General features: G+C 45.0%; 1 protein-coding gene across 4 annotated transcripts in view; it reads right to left on the reverse strand.

Moving 5' to 3' along the window:
* The window catches only part of PDE7B (phosphodiesterase 7B), a 179,118-nt gene that overhangs the window by 72,934 nt on the left and 87,798 nt on the right, over window positions 1-18,386 (reverse strand). The window contains exon 1 of one of the 4 annotated variants that reach the window (XM_054197324.1): window positions 11,776-12,130. The exons of the other annotated variants lie outside the window; for them this stretch is intronic. Within the exon in view, the coding sequence (XP_054053299.1) occupies window positions 11,776-12,013 (238 nt within the window). The 5' untranslated portion in view covers window positions 12,014-12,130. Of the gene's footprint in view, window positions 1-11,775; window positions 12,131-18,386 lie in introns of those variants that run through there. 4 annotated transcript variants of the gene reach the window in all.

Here is an 18,386-nt window from a genome sequence, read left to right on the forward strand (position 1 = left end):
CAGATATTTATGAGGTATTTCATAAGCCGTTCATACAGTGACAGTGAAAGGTGTATTTGTAGGGGAGATTAACTGCACACTCCAACAGGACAGAGACTTCTCCACCGTGTGCTGTCCTTTGGTAAAGGAAAGGAGCAGTAAATAAAATTCTGCCTGTAACAAGGAGGACGGGGGGCGGGGGATAAGAGATGTCAGTCTTCTGTTCAAAGAAGCATCAGTGAAAATCTGCAGTGCAGAGAGGTGGAGGCTGCAGGAGGGGAAGATGTAAAAGGCTATCCGAAATACAGAGGGGGCCAATAAGACTGCAGGTGTGGGAATCAGTGAAGTTGATGACACAGGTGTGCATTGCAACAGAAGAGAATTAATTTGTAGTGAGGTAGTCAGCCTGGTCATAGTAATTTGGAAAGATGCTCAAAGGCACGGCGGCTGAGGAGTACGCCAGGACAGACTTTGCAGTAGGAAAGGAGAACAAATGAGTGTTAAGAGAAAAGGAGGACTAGACGGTATTGGTGAAAAAGAAATCCAGTGTCAAACTGGTGCACTGCCTTTCTAACGTGGAGGAGAACCAGACCAGGAGACTGGATCTTCTGGCTGTCTTACATTTTCTCATCCTCATCTCTTCATCTGAGATACAGTCAGCATGAAAATGGAAGTCACTAAGTCTAAATGGGAGAATGGGGCGGGGGGCGGGGGGGAAGTTCAGCAGATGACCAGAAAAACACAGATTCTCAATTATGATCTAAGCTTCAGTAGCTCTGTCTCTACCTTGTAATGTTGCTCTTAACTCATGCTGTTAACAAGGTCACATGCAAAACATTTTTCTGTCTGTATGACAAGACAGCTAAGTATAGAGTGCTCTCCCCTTCTAGTCATTTGATCCTATTCAAAACATATAATCTCCCAGGTCTCCAGTCTGTGCAAAGCCAGACATCAGCACATTTTTGGCTACATGGCACCTACAAAAAGATTAGTGACAGTCTTGTGAGTCTTGTGTTGCAGATTCTGTCAAGGGGCCAACATTTAAATAAGGTACCTTGCATTTTCATTATGAGAATTCCAGCCCATTATTAGCAAAGTTAGTTTAACTTTTAGTCTGTTTTGCCAGCTACTAAGTACATATTTAATGATGTGCATTGCTGGCAATGGGGGAAGGGAAGATCTATTCTATTGCTATTCCACTGGGAAATTAAATGAGCTTGCAGAGTCTGCCTAGTTAGAGGTTATAACTTTATTCAGAATTTCATCTCTCTAATGTAATTATTATTTAATAGCTATGCAACTTCAATAGATGATCAGATTTTACAGATCCCATCTTACAACTCAGAAAACCAGAACACTGGGTTCTGTAGGTAACTTTAAGCATTTATTTGACATTAATCGGGTAGCTTCTTAAGACACTTAAAAGTCAGACTTGTATCTTAATGAACCAGGACTTCAGATCCAATCATTAGTGAAGATCTGAGCATCCTGGTCCTACAAAGGACCTGTGAAATCTTGTCAAAGATCATACCTTTCTTATGAGTACACCAGGTGGCTAAACCCTGCAGACCACCCAGTGAACACACCCCATTCTAGTTAAAACAGGAAAATCCCTTCCTCCTGATTCTCTTAATTTCTCCCCAGGCAAAATAGGGTCTTTAAGCACACCTCTGTCTTAAGCTACTTGATATTATTTGCTGCACTTTACCTTGCATGCAGTATGTTATCTGCACTAGCCCGTTAAGTCCTACTATCCCTTTCACTTCTACTGTGGTTAAGTTAACTAGCATTGAGGAAGAAACAGAAGATATCATACCGAAACCTTCTGATTACTCATGCAGCTGAGCTAGCGCAGTCCTGTAACAGCTTCTCTACCCTCATGCCTGCAGCAGGTCTTCAACACGAGCCCCCACACTGCCATAACTTGAGTTGCTACTACCCTTGCTCTTTCCTGTCACTTTGGCTGAGATGCACGAAGCTTGGAAAAGCTGATAATTCACGAGATAGTCCTTAAAAAAAAAAGTCTCTGAGAGTCAATGCACAACTGCATCAAGCCCAGCTTATCTGTGTCACCATGTCCTTGATCCACAGCTGCAATTATGGTTTCCAATAAGAGAGCAGGACTACTTGACAGAAAAGGTGGGGGAAAAGCTGTGCCAGTGCTGACACACAGCTGTGATTGTTGCCTTATTCATGACTGACAAGGAAGGAACTCAGGATGCAATTTAAGTGAGACGTGCTACTGCACTGAACAGTACTAAAGAAACTCCTCTTCTGTCCTTCCAGCTCCTATCCTTTGCTCATCTCCTGCTGTTTCTTGCTGCTCTGCTTCCCTCAGAGCTTTCGGCTTGCTGACTCTAAGCAGGATGTTCAAACTGACCTCACTTGGAAGCATATGCTGACACTCTCTCACCTAAAAGCCTTGCTCCTCTGCCATTTTAGGGCTGCTGTTCTCAGCTGTGCAGTAAATTCTTCTCTGCTTAGTCTTTCTAGTAGTCACGGAAAGCAACACACTTCTTTTACACACACTGAACTAGAGTTCAAAAAAAGGCCCTAAGCTATTGCCAGTACTAATTTATTCAGTTAGCTTTAGTTCCCAAATGAGAGCATGAAATGTATGCTCACTAGTGCTTCCAGGAAGAAGAAAAAGCAAGTGTAATAGCTGTGCTGCGTGTATAAAGTTCAGAATCTCTCACACGCGGTTTTCTGTTTCTCGCTGTTAAAGTAATCTGCAAGCAAGGCGTACAGGAATCTTCCCTCCCCGCCCACTTCTTTTGATGAGACAAACCTGCATGCACAACCCAAGCTGAATCAAGTCACTCTTTTCGGCATTTCACAGGAGCCCAGTCTCTCCCACCCCTTTATTCTCCCAGTTCCATTTGGAATTAGAAATGCAATTGCCAAATTACTGTGAAGGCAGCTGTTCCTGCAGTACATCCACTCAGGCTGGAAGCAGGAAATAAGAAATCTTCCATGAAAGCCTATAATTACGAGATTTCCAGCTTAAGTTTTGCACACATGAACTGTTTGGAAGATGTTTGGATAAGCAAAGTTTGGAACGTGCAACTATTTGGATAAGCACCTGGGTGCTTCAGTGAAGCAGGTCTCCTGATAATCAAGACACATGCATAGATACACCCACCTCGCCCCCCCGAGGACTAACTGCTGCTAACCTTAACTAATGGAAAGCTTGTTCAGAGAAGTGCTTCTTATAAGACAGGGAAGAACTTGGCCAACAGCTATTAAAAACATACTGGTGGACTGTGTACTTAAGGTGTTTTCTGCACCTGTCAAAGTTTTGATGGCTTAAGAAATGTTCCGTGTCTGCATTTTTCTGTATGTTTCTGCAATTGTTCTGTGTGATTTTTGAATATTCTGTATGATAATTGAATATTCACCTGGCACATTGTTGCAAGACACTAGTTTTTTGACTGGTTTGGAACATAGCCCCACCAAGCTTAAAACTAATTCCTTCTACTTAGATGAACCTACTTTACAATTTAACTTTCAAGAGCGGTGTTCAAACACTACTGTGTAGTACTTAGTTTAGAGTTATTCTGGCCAATCTGTAATTCCAGCAGCTGAAAACAAAACATTCAATCTCAAGGCAGTGCTTAAGCAACGGGGAATGAAGCAATGCCTGCCCCCGCACAGTGCGTCCTGAAGACCCTCCAGGACACCACTTCATCTCTAACTGCACCTGCACAGAGCATCTGTTAAGGAGGCCTTAAGTGTTAATACTTTGCCCTTATGTTAGGTCAGGGATAGCAGGAAAACACTGAGATAACAATATTTGAAGGGCATTAGCTCCGTGCAAGCTGGAGCTGGTTACAGAGGAAAGGATTTCGTACTCTTTCAAGGGAAGCGGAGCTTTACACCCTTCCCCATCAGAAGGGATCAGAGCTGGGGAAGCTTACAGCAATTTCTCCAAATGGCCTCCTGTGTACGAAGAGACACTTAAGAGCACACCTTGCACAGGGTTTCACCTAGAAGTACCACTGAACATCCCAGGTTAGAACAAAGCCCATTCACGCCCACGGCTTCAGTGCAATTTGAACCAGGTCCTCAGCTCCCCAGCCTGGGGAGGGCTCCCACAGGGCATTACTCACGAGGATTGCCAGCAACCTCTGCTCACCGATTTAAAAAAATTTCACTTTCTGAGAGAACTTTGGAGGATACAAGAATTTCAGGAACCTGTTCAAAGAGCGGGTTTTGTCCCTTTATTGGTACTTTAACAAGGGACAGATCTGCCAGCACTAGTCTCGATGATAAGCCTGCTAAACGCCTATTTTGTTTGACCTTCCTCTTTGTACACACCTTAGACCACACTATGTTCAGCTTTGCAGCATCAGGAACTTTCACAGGACAATGCCTCTTCCTAGCAGGTGACAGGTTATGACAAGGAACTTTTATGATCTTACAGTGATTTGAGGAGGAGAGAGGGAAAACCATAGTTGGCTGTCCACTGAAGAGCTGAAAGAATGTTTTTCCAGGAGGTTAATAAGGATTTATTCTTTCTCTGATACAGAGTTTGTTTGTTTGTAGCAATAACAGTGACAGAAGAAATTTTATGTTGCAACCTGAGGAAAAAAATGAAGAGCTGAGACGTTTTTGTCTTGCATTTGTGAGCCTACACCAAGAATTAGTCAAGTACTTAAAAGTCACTCTAATTTATCCCATAATTAAGCAGACTAAAATGTTCTTTTTGAACAAGCTTAGGATGACTTACAAAAAGTTTTTAACAAATGTCAAAGCATGTTTCAGGCTGCAAGTCTCAAGAGCATTTCTTTAAGTATTTGCACTTTTTCATCCAGACAAGGGAAGATAGGAGGACTAGCATGTTTCACAGCATCATGGCCAGAACAGGGTGCACAATTGCTCTGAAAAGCAGCCTGAGGTCAACTGAGTTTTTTCAGTCAACCTAAAGAAGCTGACACAGGGAAGTTCCTGCAGTACGACTCCAATTCGCACAAGTCTGCCCATTTGTAAAGATGCCCCTTGGAAATGTGAGAGCAATTAAGCAGCACGTGAGCAATCATAAGTAACACGATTTAGCATATTCTCAATGCAGAGCTCTGGGGAGGGGGTCAGAAATAGGTCACAGTGGAGAAAATGGTGACATGGGCACCCTTTTCCTTGTGTTGCCTGGAAAGCCAAACTCACGCTTCATCAAGCAGGACTACAGAAAGTTGCCTGGGACGCATGTCTCCAAGCAAAGTTTCAAGAAGTATGATAGACCACAAACTGTAAGTTTGTTATGAAGGAGAGATGAAATAGCAAACACGTTGCATACAATGCTCCACTTCTACTTTAGAAGCACTGAAAGTCAGATGCAGTATCAAGTCTCCCACGGTGCATTTCAGACATTACATTTAAGCAATACAGAAAATTATCACCACTAGGCAGGCACGGCTAATATCGCTACTGCTTTCTATTGGTAGTCATTTATCAGTTTAATTCTCCACAGAGTATAAAGCACTTAAGAGTCAATTTACCAAAGATAAAAGAAAACTATCAGCTTTAACCTTAAAGAAACAAACAAGCATATAAAAAACCCCCCACATCAAAAAGCCTATTTGTATTATAGTGCAGTAGCTTTTCCTTTAGAAACACTATTTTTATATACAAAGCCAAATCCTTGGGTCCTGATATTTAGAAGAGCTTCACCGAAAGCAACAGATCTCGCCACCATTTTACAACTCACTGGAATTTGCTCTATTTGTGTTTATAGTTTTTATCAGACTGCTGATTTGTCTCTGAGTCGACATATCAATAAAACCTCTGTCACTTTTCTAGCACACCAGCAGCATTACCTTCTGCATGCTGGCCAACACCCAACCTGGGAAATTACATTTTATCTGCTAACTTTATCCTGAAGTCTTAACTCCATATTGCAATCTTTTTCTTTCGGTTGTGGCTGTACGTAGTTGAACAGCTGCTGGAAGAGCTTCTCCAAGTATTTCTGCAAACAAATTTTGTTTTCCAACATTCACAATAAAGCAAACAAAAAATGTGCCAGCAAGGCTGAACTGAAAGACCATTCAGAAATTGTTGAGATTTTCAAATAATTTATTCTCTAATGTTTACCCCTGGTCTACCTCTTATTTCCAAATATCCCAAAACCCTAACAAATCCCCAACAGAAAATTTACATAAGAATGAAGTAGGAGAGAGTGGTTAAACACTTAAAGGTAGAGTTGAGAGAAAATTTTCACCCCCAAAATAAACAAAGAGTTTGGCTGACAAACACATTAGCTCATTTTGACATGTTCAAAACCAAGTATCGGTTCAACTTCTCATTCTGCACTACATTTTGAAAATACTTCTGAAGAGTTAAGTGTTAAAAAAGGACCAGAATTCAAACAGTGACCACGATTTAATGTGTCAAAGTGTTTTTTTTTTTATCTTTTAAGCCAATTGTCTAATCAGTAAAGTATTTAAAAAAAAACAAAACTCAAAATCACATGTATTACTAACCTGTGTTCAGCCAGTGAACTGGAGAGTTATGTTTGAAGAGCATAGATGTGGTCTGAATTATACATCTTTTCTCACTTGGTCTACATACACACGCGACAGAAGTGGTACTACATACAATCTAATTTCACTGTTCTTAATGAGACCATCACACACAGTTCCACTGATTTAACCGGCTCTTCACAAGAATACAGAAGAGCATATTCCCTATTCTCAGGGGCTGGAGTTTCAACACAACAGTCAAAGAGCAATCAAGGTTGCCGCAGGCAGCCCTGATTCTATCAAATTCACATTCTTTGTCCCTAGTAAGTGTAATGGGTTTAAAAAGTATAGAAAGGCAAAGGAAAGGCAAAGATATAGCAAGCTGCCCTTCTGCCTGCTGTGTATCTCTCAGTAGGACACAAACAAAGCTGTTTTCAATCTACAGAAATCACAAGAGACTTGTCAGGTGCTAAGAAAATGCCACTTGATAGCTCCTGTGTTTTATTTATTGCTGGGATCTACATCTGTGGCACCTACATGCTCAACATCAACTACACAAAATGATGAGCTTTCTAAGCTGTTAGACAACCCCCCATTTTGTTCTCAGTAATATACCGATTCAGATTTTTAAGCATTTTATGATTACCAATTGTTGCGGTGGAACTACAAAAGCATGCATGAGTTTCAAGATGTCACAATTAAATATGATTCAGCAAGTACATGGCAGAACAGGTTGTCCAGAGAAGCTGCGGATGCACCATCCCTGGAAGTGTTCAAGGCCAGGCTGGATGGGGCTTTGAGCAACCTGGTCTAGTGTGAGGTGTCCCTGCCCATGGCAGGGGGGTTGGACTTTAAAGGTCCCTTCTGACCCAAATCATTCTGTCATTCTATAAGTAACGATAGGAAGGGGAAGCATGACTTTTATTTTAACATGCACAGTAAAGTTACTGCACAGCTTGATGAAAGTTGTTCATCACAAAAGAAAAATGAAGTAGAAGGCATGGTATCTTTAGATATCATGGACGAACTGAGTCTTTGAGAGGTCTTGTGAATAACTTTAGGGAAGACCTTCAAGCAACCACTGAAGAAGTACATGATTTTAACTCTGACCTCGCCAACAGGTACATCACAAGATTGCTCAGCACGCAGCTGTAAGTTTGCAAAAGCAAGGACAGTCTGGACGATGGTAAGAAGTTTGAATACATTACTGAATTGGAAAGGAGACAGTTGATTGGAGAGGAGAAGTAAACGGACACACCAATAATTTGGGGAAATTTTCCCAGCAGCAAACTGTAATAGGAGTGATGTGTGGTACTGCTTGTTTTTCCTCCTCATGGCAAAGGGACTCATCAGTTAACAATGAGCATGATGCATGCATGAATCAGAACCTATATTTCTGAGAAAACATCTACAGACAGAGATAGGTGGAAAAAAACATTCAGAGTCATTTCAAAAAACCCCACAGAGATCTGTCTCTCAAAGGACCTTGATAATTCTAAGTACCACTGTACCTTCTCTGAAAGTCTTCTGTGTCGGCACATGTGCAAGACTCAAACAGTACGGAAAGTCTCACTGGAGTACTCTGAGATGATCACTGTAAATTTAAGAGGTTGATAATGCTCATAATGAAGACGCTTGGAGGCAGACCTATACCCATTCCCTGATCGGGTCTGTTTAATCTGCAAAGCTGCTGAACTCTAGGAGAGAGTGATAAGAAAGTTCGGGTCACAAACAGAACACAGTTCCCTCCTGGAGATCAACACAGTTTCAGTTAAGAATTATTTGAATAATTCAATTGTAGTAATATCAACACATGCTGTTATTTTATTCAAGTGAAAAGCACTGGCTTGCAAATAATCTATTTGCAACACTGTAAGGAATGACACTAAATTACGCCCATTTCCCACCCAATGCTTTTCATATTAATTATGTTCCATTATTGCACTTTTTTACTATCACATGGCCAGTCTGAGTATGTGAAATGGTTTCTGGCACAGCCAGAGAAAGTCTTCACCAAACCACAGTTTTGTGCTGATTTGGTCAGGGATTGAAACAGACAAAAAGAGTTACTAAGCAACAGCAGGCCAGGAGCAGGAGAAAGGTCTGCAGTCTTAATTGATACTAACTTTAAAAAGCAGTGCAGCAATAAGAAAAGGCTCAAGATGTGAATTTTGCTGCTTTGGAAGGAAAACAAAATCACTAGAAACTTCAGGCAGGCAGTGTCTATGAGATCCAGGTTCTTTGTTCATCCCAAATATATGCTGCGTGATGTACTGCAAACACTTTTTTGCAGGGAGATGGAGTGGCTTATTACTCAGTACTAAACACAAACACGAAAGACCCAGATATAGCTCTTTTATTTGAGAGCCCAGGACACACAGACAGCTTTGCTCTATAGCAGCTCTCTACTCCTACCTCAGGAAAGAGGAATGCGGTATGCATTACGGCTATATGAGTCCCCAAGACATTGCCATCCAGAGAACTGACATCATGTCCAGATACAGCTCTCCTTCCCCCTCACTACCTATGGTTAAGAGGGTTGTTCCTTTCTAGAAAGCCAGCCAAAAGCCGAGTCCAATCACTCAGGCTAGGACAAGGGAATTTGCTTAGCTAAATCTCTATTAACATGATCAAGCAAGGCAGAAATCCTGAGCGTTTCTTTCCAGAATCCATATCTATTTCCTCCTCTTCTACTGTAAGCAAAGTAGTTTCATGAGGATGTGATAACAGAACATGAGTTATCACATGAACACTTACAAATTTAAATGAAAAAGCCTTTGATGTGGAAAGTGCTGTGAACTCTACTACTGAACAATCAACCTTTATTTGCCTAGCTAGCAATACCTTGAGCAGAAGTTATTTGCTTTAGCTTCACCTGAAAAAAACCTGATTTCCTACTGAAGTACTGCCTTTTTACAAGATGCAAGTTATATAGTTGTGTTTTTTTTAAAAGGAGCCAAACGTGTACAAAATACCATACAAACAGAAAGCTGAGTAGCTCAAACTACTGATCCTTCTGAATGATTATCTTTTCTTCCCATTTCTGCATTCTTTGATTTTGCACTTATTTAAGTCTACTAGATCTCAGCATTTACTGGTTTTCCCACATACTCCAGTGTACTTAAAGTGACTAAAATGAAACCACAAGAGGGAAAACTACTAGGATGATTGCTGTTGAGGAGGAAAAACCAGCAACCCAGGTCTGGTTCACTCAAACTGTCTGATGATTCGTATTTGAAGTGTTGAGAGTTACAGTCGTCATCTGCTCTGCTTTGTACTGCTGCAAGTCAACTGAGCTTATGAAATAGGATCTGGCACTGTGAAGAGGACTGTCCCTTCACAGGATACGAGTAATAGCCACTTGAGTAAATGCAAGTTACTCATATCCTGCTAGTGGACTAATCTGTCTCTGTACATTCATGCACATTTTTAGTTGCCTCCAGGAATCTGAAGGCGAATCTCATTTGTTACCTCATGAAACTAATTTCACCAGATATAACACAAGCATACTGAAAAACCACTATTGCTCATACATGAGGTGTAACCAACGCAGCATTTCTTAAATTCTGTTTGATTAGGGTCCATCTCTGAACACTCACCATTCACCACACAAACCTCAATCTCCCTGGTTGGCTATGGTACATTCCCAGATGATTTGCTCCACATCTTAAAGAACAATTTGACCTCCCCTTTCTTTATCCACAACACTCTTAACTTATTATTTTTCCAAACTGAAGTGACTCCCAAAGACTGGGGTGGCAGGCTGTACATTTTCTTGGTGCCTGCAAACTTACCTTCCCTTTTTCAAAGCAGAAGCGAACAATGCATTTCTTAGTTTAACTGCAAACGTCTGAAATAATGGACTTAAAATGACCAACCAGCCAGTCTTGGTGGGCATCCAAAAGTGACACACAGATACTTACTTACTATTCCATTTTATATATACAGTTACACACGCAAAAGGATAACATACACGCACTTTGAAATACCCGCAAGGATGTTATGCTACATAAGAAATTAAATGATTCTGGCACAAAATATTGTAAATTATAGGTCTTGATAAAGGAAAATGAAGGCATAATCTTTGAAGACTGAATGCACCAGAAGAGTTCAGTGACCAGATTGCAGAGATGAGATTGAATCCAGAGTTCTGAAGGAACAAGCCACACAGTTTCAGTAAGTCTATTAAGTCACAGTAGTATGATAACAGCAGAATAAAATAATTATCAACTGATACTGAGACAACTGTAGGCCTATGAGCCTGACTTCAACAGAAGTCAAGACATCTTGAAGGAGGCAAGATGTTTTGAACCATTAGTGATGTGGAGCATGGGATAAGGTGCAGTATCAACTAATCAGAAGTACCGTGCTAACACGACAACCTATTTCTACGTAGTAAAAATGTAGGAAGTCTAACCTGGACTTCAATAAAGCATTTGATATGGTGCCATATGGCTGCACGACTGTTAGTGAGTTAGGAAAAAAACTGACGTGCAAGATTTATACAGTCAATAAAAAAGCATGTGCTTTTTAGCCAGCAATATACCACGTTCAAAGAGAAAGCGGTGGGATGTGGCAGTGTTACTCCAAGAATGGGTCTCAAGTTTTTAATACCGGTAGCTAACAACACACAAGCCATAAGGGTGTCGCACCGCTTTGCAGATGGGAAGCACGGGAAGATCATGTGAAATGCGTCAAGCGCACTCAAAGATGAGGGTGAAGTCCGGCGGTGTAAAGAGGAGAAAAGCCACAGCGAAAACAACCGGGAAAGCCCCCGACGCTGGGGCGGCCGCTGCCACCCCCGGGGCTCCCTGCCGCTCCCCCCCGCCCCCGGCACCTTAACCGCGGGGCGGCCGCTGCGGAGCTCCGTGCGGGCCGGGGAGAGGCTCCCCCGCGCCGGCACCAAGCCCGGCTGCCCCGGCCGAGGTCAGCCTCAAAGCCGCGGAGCTACTTGCTCTTGTTTTTAGCCGAGCTTTTACCACCCCGCTTATAAAAGAGCGCAACAGATTGCACGGCAGAGCGCCATCAGCGCACGGACCTGCCTCCCCCATCCGGCACAAACCCCGCGTGTGCGTGACTGCATGTGTCCGCGGGGGGAGAGGGCCAGAGCTGCCAAAAGCACGTTTTGAAACCCGGACGCCCGTCGGGCCGCGCTCCCCGGCCCCGCGCCGTCCAGCCCGCTCCGCTCCGCCGGCGGCAGCCCCGGCGGCTCTACCCCACAACGGGACGGGACGGCACGGCTTCGGCCGCGGCTCCCCGCCATCCCCGGACCCCCGCCGCGTTCCCCCCTCCTCCTCCTTCCCCCCCCGCTCCCCCGAGCAGCGGGGCAGGGGAAACCTACCTGCCGAGCCGCCCAGGGCATCCTCGGTCTCCAACACTCCTCTGTGCTTCGCCCCGCGGAGTTCCCCCTTGGATTTCCAAACGAGCTTTACCATCTTGATCATCTCGGGCAAGTCCCAGGCCAGGGTTCCCTGCTGATAACCGGGCAGGCTGCCCATGGGAAAGGGCATCGGCTCTTCCCCCGTCCTCCTCCGCCTGCCCGGCTCCGCCGCGGGGAAGAAGCGCTCCAGCACCGGCATCCTGCCCCGCGCCCCCCGCCGGGGAGCCGCAGCCACCCCCCGGCCCGAGCAGCCGCGATGGGCATCCAGAGCGGGGCGGGGGCGCCCGGCCGCCCACCGCCGCCCCGCGCAGGGGGGGGCGCGCCCCGCCGCCGCCCGGCCCCGCGGTGCGGTGCGGGAAGGAAGGAGCGCCGGGCTCCGGCCGCCGCGCTCGCCGGCCGCCCTCTGCGCGCCCTCAACCCGCCGCCAGGCGCCGGCAGCCGGGGCGAAGCGGCTGGCGGGCAGGCGCGGAGCCGCCGCTCATGCCGGCGCGGCGCAGCGCCGAGCCCCGGGGGCGGGGGCGGGGGCTCGGGCCGCTGCTGCTGCTGCCGGCGGCGGGGCGGCGGCGCGGGGGGCGGTGCAGCCCGACGGCGGTCGGGGGCAGCGGGGCTGGGCGGGCAGAGCCGCCCCTCTGCGCGCTGAGGAGGAGGGCAGGGAGGGAGCGGTTGGACCGTATCCGCGCCGCGATGCCGCGGGGGAGCCCCCACCTCCCCGCCTTCCTCCTCGCCCTCGCCGGGATGGCTGGGGAGCCGGTGGGGGTTTTGGCCTCTCAGTCAAACCCCGCGGTAAGCCGGGGGGGAAAGGCGGCCATTCACGTCCCGCTGCGAGGGCCCGGAGCGGGCAGGAGTCCGATGGCGGCCTGCGGTGCCCCCCGCCCGCTGCTCTTTCGGACGTCAGCCCCAGGGAAAGCGCCCGACACAAGCGTGGAGACGGGCAGCGACGGCGCTTGACGGCTCGGAGGGGAACGAGTCGCTGAAATTACGGTTTTGGGGAGGGTCGGGGGAGCTGTGGGGTGTTTGCCCTGCGTCCTCATCGCTTTGGCTGCAGAGCCCCACCTGGACGGGGTCACGTTAGGACACTGCCTGGTGGCAGCGATCACTCACAGACTCCGGCGAGAGGACAATTATTCATCGCTAATCTTTAAAAACAAGGCAAAGCCCTCCCGGGCGAGCGTTCTGGCTCGTGCAGCGGTGAGGCGGCCGTTCGGGGCTCTGCGGCCATCAACGAGGGCTTGGGTGCTGCCTCTGGCCGGGCACCCCAGCAGCACCCGGCCTTTCCCTGGGATGCCCAACCAGGAGGGGCCTTGTGCTTTCCAGAACTTTTATTTTGCCTTGGTACAATATATCCCTTTTAGTCTGCTAAAAGTTGGTACTGCTCTGTGCTTTAGCCGTTAGTTTACAGAGCATGCAACAAACAGAAGGGCGGAGGGTGGGCTTTTGCACCAGCGCTGAGTTTTCAATAAGATCGTAGAAGACTTATTTAATGGGATTTTAGTGGGCATTATAATATTTTCTAGCAGGCATAGTTAATACATTTGTTACGTTTGGGTTACATTTAACATCCTGCCTTTTCACAGATGGAAAAATAAACTGGCAAACAAGCAGGATCTTCCTTCACAGCGGAAGAGGAGCCAAGAGAACGGACTGAAAGTTAACAAACACCTTGACATGTAGAAAACGGTGCAGAAGCCTTTCCTCCTCATGCCAATATCAGCAGGGGCAGCATGCTCTTTCCCCTGTTCGAGGATCCTTTGACATGTGTATCTTAAAAGTTCCCACCTCAGACAACTCTAATGCTTTTAAAAACTTTGCCCTATGTTCACTATAGGCTGTAGTGCTGTACTGATAGCCCGCTACACTTTCAGGTGGCTCTGTCTTGAAAATTGTGAAGTGCTTCCAAAGTATTATACTATTGTTGTTGTACTGTTATTTTGCAGAATCCTTAGCATCAGGATATCCTGACTCTCGGAACAAAGGGGTTAAGAACAAAGAAAGCAAATAGATGATGTGCAGTACAGTAGCACTAGCATTAACACGTTCATACAATGTATGGTTAGAATTTTGTGGATTGGCAAATTTTACTATTTTTAAGGTCATATGGCTTCTTGCGATATTTTAGGATTTTCATATCAGTGCGTGTTGTGCAATTACTTTTAAACGCAATGTTGCTCCTGTGAGAGAGGGATAAACTGGGCAACTGAAGTCAAAAAGACTTAGAAGACTACTTGCCCTGGGCAAGTTAAACCTTCCATCCCAACTGCTTCATTTCGGTTTTGAGCTACAAGGAGTTGCAGTAACTTTTTTTTCCACTTATTGTTTTTCATCTTTGTTTACCTCTGCACTTCCTGCTCCCTGCTGGGGCAAAGAGCAGAAGTGCCAGGGTACTGTGAAAGAAGGGCTGTCCTTGGGGCACTTCCAGCTTCACTGGATGCAAAAAGTTACCAGATATCTTGGAAGAGAATGTGTTCACAGATGCCCAGCCCAAATTTTAGACTAATATCTGAATATATAGGTCTTTAAACAAACTTAACCACCAACCCTCTTGATAGCATCGATAGCAATCTTCTGAGTTTTCAAAATCTACACTACCTTTTTATATCCTTAAAACTGTGAAAAGTTTTGCGCCGACTGTAGTTGGGTCTCTTGGGTTTGTACCTGCCTTGTGGGTAGGATCAGGCAGTCAGAATTGAAGCATTAGTTGTTGTATTTGTTTTCACTTACAGTTCTACAGGTACAAAGCAGGAGGCCAGTCAAAAACCAAACTGAAACTGTGATCTGTTGTTGTTATAGTTTTTGGTATTTCAAGAAGCTGTGTAATAAACCTAACAGACAGTATGTATTTTTTTCTGGGAAAATTAGTGTCAAATGAAAGCAACTGCTCTAGAGCACTTGGAATTTCTTCCCCCCCCCGCTTTCTGGCCCATTTAAGGATCAGCAGTTGCAAATAACAAAAATTAATTTTTGTAAAAAATGTTGCCTGGCATTAATGGGCATATCTGTAAATTAATACGTCTTATTCTTACTGAACTTGTGCTTCACAGTTGTACTACAATTCAGTGATTACTTATCCTTAATTCATCCAAGATTTTGCTGTTACTCATTGACATTCTTTTTGCCTTTTTTGTTATAAGAATGGAGCCAGATAAGAGCTGCTCACAGGAAAGCCTGAAAGATATATATTTGATGATAAGGTTTTCAGCATCAAAAATCAGCTGTAGTATCACTCTCAGAGACTTTTAAGAGACAAACACCTGAGATTTTGCAACTTCTCTGTTTTTCTGACTTCAGTTGTGCTGTGGTGATTTACTGAACTTGAAGATGTGACCTCAACACAATGCATTTCATTGTGCTTGAGAAAAGCCATCAGAATTAAAACTATATTGGGTTTGTGTAACGCGGTTTTGGTAGCGGGGGTGACTTCTGTGAGAAGCTGTTAGAAGCTTCCCCTATGTCCGATAGAGTCAATGCCAGCTGGCTCCAGGATGGACCTGCAGCTGGCCAAGGCCGAGGTCCTTAGCGGCAGTGGTAGCATCTCAAGGATAACATATTTAAGAAGGGGGAAAAAACCCCACCTAAACCTGTGCAATTGCAGCTAAAGAGAGGAGTGAGAATATGTGAGAGCAACCGCTCTGCAGACGCTAAGGTTGGTGAAGAAGGTGGGGTAGGAGGTGCTCCGGGTGCCAGAGAAGGGATTCCTCTGCAGCCCGTGCTGAAGACCATGGTGAGGCAGGCTGTCCTCCTGCAGCCCATGGAGGTCCACAGTGGAGCAGATATCCACCTGCAGCCTGTGGAGGACCCCATACCAGAGCAGGTGGATGCCCAAAGGAGGCTGTGACCCTGTGGGAAGCTTGCACTGGAGTAGGCTCCTGGCAAGAGCTATGGGCCTGTGGAGAAAGGAGCCCACGTTGGAGCAGGTTTGCTGGCAGGACTTGTGACCCCTTGGTGGACCCACACTGGAGCAGGCTGTTCCTGTAGAACTGCACTCTGTGGAAGGGACCCACACTGGAGCAGTTTGTGAAGAATTGCAGCCCGTGGGAAGGTCTCACATTGGAGAAGTTCGTGGAGAACTGTCTCCTGAAGAAGGGACCCTATGCTGGAGCAGGGGAAGAGTGTGAGGAGCCCTCCCTCTCAGGAGGAAGGAGTGGCAGGGAAAAAGTGTGATAAACTGACCACAACCCCCATTCCTGTCCTCCTGCGCCGCTCGGGGGGAGAAGGGAGAGAATTCAAGAGTGAAGTTAAGCCCAAGAAGGAGTTTTAAGATTTACTTCTTATTTCTCATTACCCTACTCTGGTTTGATTTGTAATAAACTAAACTAATTTCACCGAGTCGAGTCTGTTTTGCCCGTGACAGTAATTGCTGAGTGATCTCTCCCTGTCGTTATCTCAACCCATGAGCCTTTTGTTATATTTTCTCTCCCCTGTCCATCTGAGAAGGGGGCTGATAGAGCTTTGGTGGGCACCTGGTGTCCAGCTAGGGTCACCCCACCACAAAACCATAACATACTCCTACACAGCAATGCACCCAGCCATTTGTGACTGCATTTTAAACAATAGTTGAGTAAGCTTGGCTCACCGAAAGCTGCTCTTTTTACATTCTCACTTCCAGCCAGACTTGAAGGAAATCTTTCAACAGAGGCGGATGGCTTTATTGCTACTAACTGCATTTCTCTCCGACTCAAAGAAGCTTAAGTGATTACAAGAGAAATATAAATGTATTAGCTCTGGCCCTCGTTCATCCTGAGAAGCAATGCCAATGAAAAGGCAAACGGAGTCGGATCTGAAAACCTGACAAGGCAGTGCATATTTTCACAGGTAGACACGAGAACTGGAAAAGACTTGAGGAAAGGAATACTGTGGTGGGAGAAAAGGGAAGGGAGTAAGATGACAGATTAATAGCTGGTGTTTCATAATTGGTGTCTCTTAAAAAGTTTTACTTGTTTGCTTATTCACTCCAAAGTTATGTACTAAGCAGCAGCAGCAGAATTGCCTGCCAGATGGTAGAGGAAGTGCCTCGTGTATCTTCCCAGTCTACTGAAGCCTGCAGGGCTGTCATTAACCCACTGCTCTGGTTTTCATTGCAAGTCCCTTTCTTCCCCTTTTTTCTTTTCCTTCCTTCAAAGAAAAAGGAGGGAGGGAGAAAGAGAAAAAAAAAAGAAAAGCCATGGTTTAAACTGGCAATAGCACCATCCTTTTGGCTTTGAGCTACCCTGTCCTGTGCCAAATATACGGTCTCCAGCAGTTCTCCCACAACAAATCAGTCCAGACACACAAAAGCTGTAAAAAAAGAATGGTGAAGAAAGATCCTTGATTCTCCCCCTCCACCCCCCCAGCCTTTTCCTTTTGCTTCCCTCCCCAAGTTTCATTCCCCAGCAATGACCTCCTGCTTGCCAGTACTGTAAGTGATACTGGGACCTCCAGCCTGCAACTTTGCCGACAGCTTCCTCAGAGTACAGGCAGCTTTGCCTTTCTGTGTTAACAGAGCATTGTAAAGGAGAAGTTTTATTCTATTATTCCTGTCACTTCTATCTGATAGCCGATGTTTGGAAAAATGGCACAAAAATTCATGGCAGATTCATTACAATTGGAAATTGTCTATTCTTTCAGCTAACCCACCCCACTGCGTTGTGTCACAACTTACTAAGAGTACATTCCCAAACAGACACCTGAAAAGATTTGATATTGTCTATTTATACAGTACATTATTCAAAAAAATAATTGGAAAAAGACTACCAAACTTTTTAAGTGATTAGCAAATGTTAAATACTCCAAATGTTAAGACCAGTTTCAAAGACTGTCAGATACTGATTTTTAGAAAGTGTAGTGTTGTAAGATGGCACTTATTAACAGAATCATCTTAAATCAGTAGTTGCTTATGAAAAGTATGCCTTTGCCTCTGTCCTAGGGGTTGCAGGGACCCACAGAATCACGGAGTGGTAGGGGTTGGAAGGGACCTCTGGAGATCAGAGACAACAGGCTTAGGCCATTGCCTAGGGTCAGACCAAATGACAACATCATCAATGGGATAAAGTTTTAGAAGACTTCATGAGTGTGATATGAGTTTAAGATAACAGATAAGATTGCAAATGCTGGGGCACAGTTGTTACACATAAAGTAAAAGAAAAAACCCGTGCTGCACATTTGCAGGGCAGCCTAAAAGGAGCAAGAAAGAAAACAAGAATGTGAGTGAGTAACTTTTAGCGGGAACAAGGGAACAGAGTGCCTAAGAGGCTTGGAGAATATGACAGAAGGAACATAAGCAGGCAGACTTATGCAGAGCTTGCAAGAATTTTTCTAATGACCTCCTGCAAGGTTTTTTTCATTGCTTTAAAAATCATAGTGTAATTCTCTTATTCTTTGCCTCACATATGTCTCATTACAGATGTCTATTATTTTTAATTTTATTTTTTAATCTGCTACGACCTCACTGTCAAGAGTAGTGAAATGAATTTCTAAGGGAATGGTAAGGATGCACTACTTGTTATAGCCTGAGCTGTGCAAAAAATCACTCCTGGAGAGCCTCACCTATAGGGAAAGTTGAAGACAGGCAGTGGTGTTCTGTGGGTTCACCATAATCT

This window comes from Rissa tridactyla, chromosome 3, assembly GCF_028500815.1.
Source record: "Rissa tridactyla isolate bRisTri1 chromosome 3, bRisTri1.patW.cur.20221130, whole genome shotgun sequence".
In the NCBI taxonomy this organism is placed as follows: domain Eukaryota; kingdom Metazoa; phylum Chordata; class Aves; order Charadriiformes; family Laridae; genus Rissa; species Rissa tridactyla.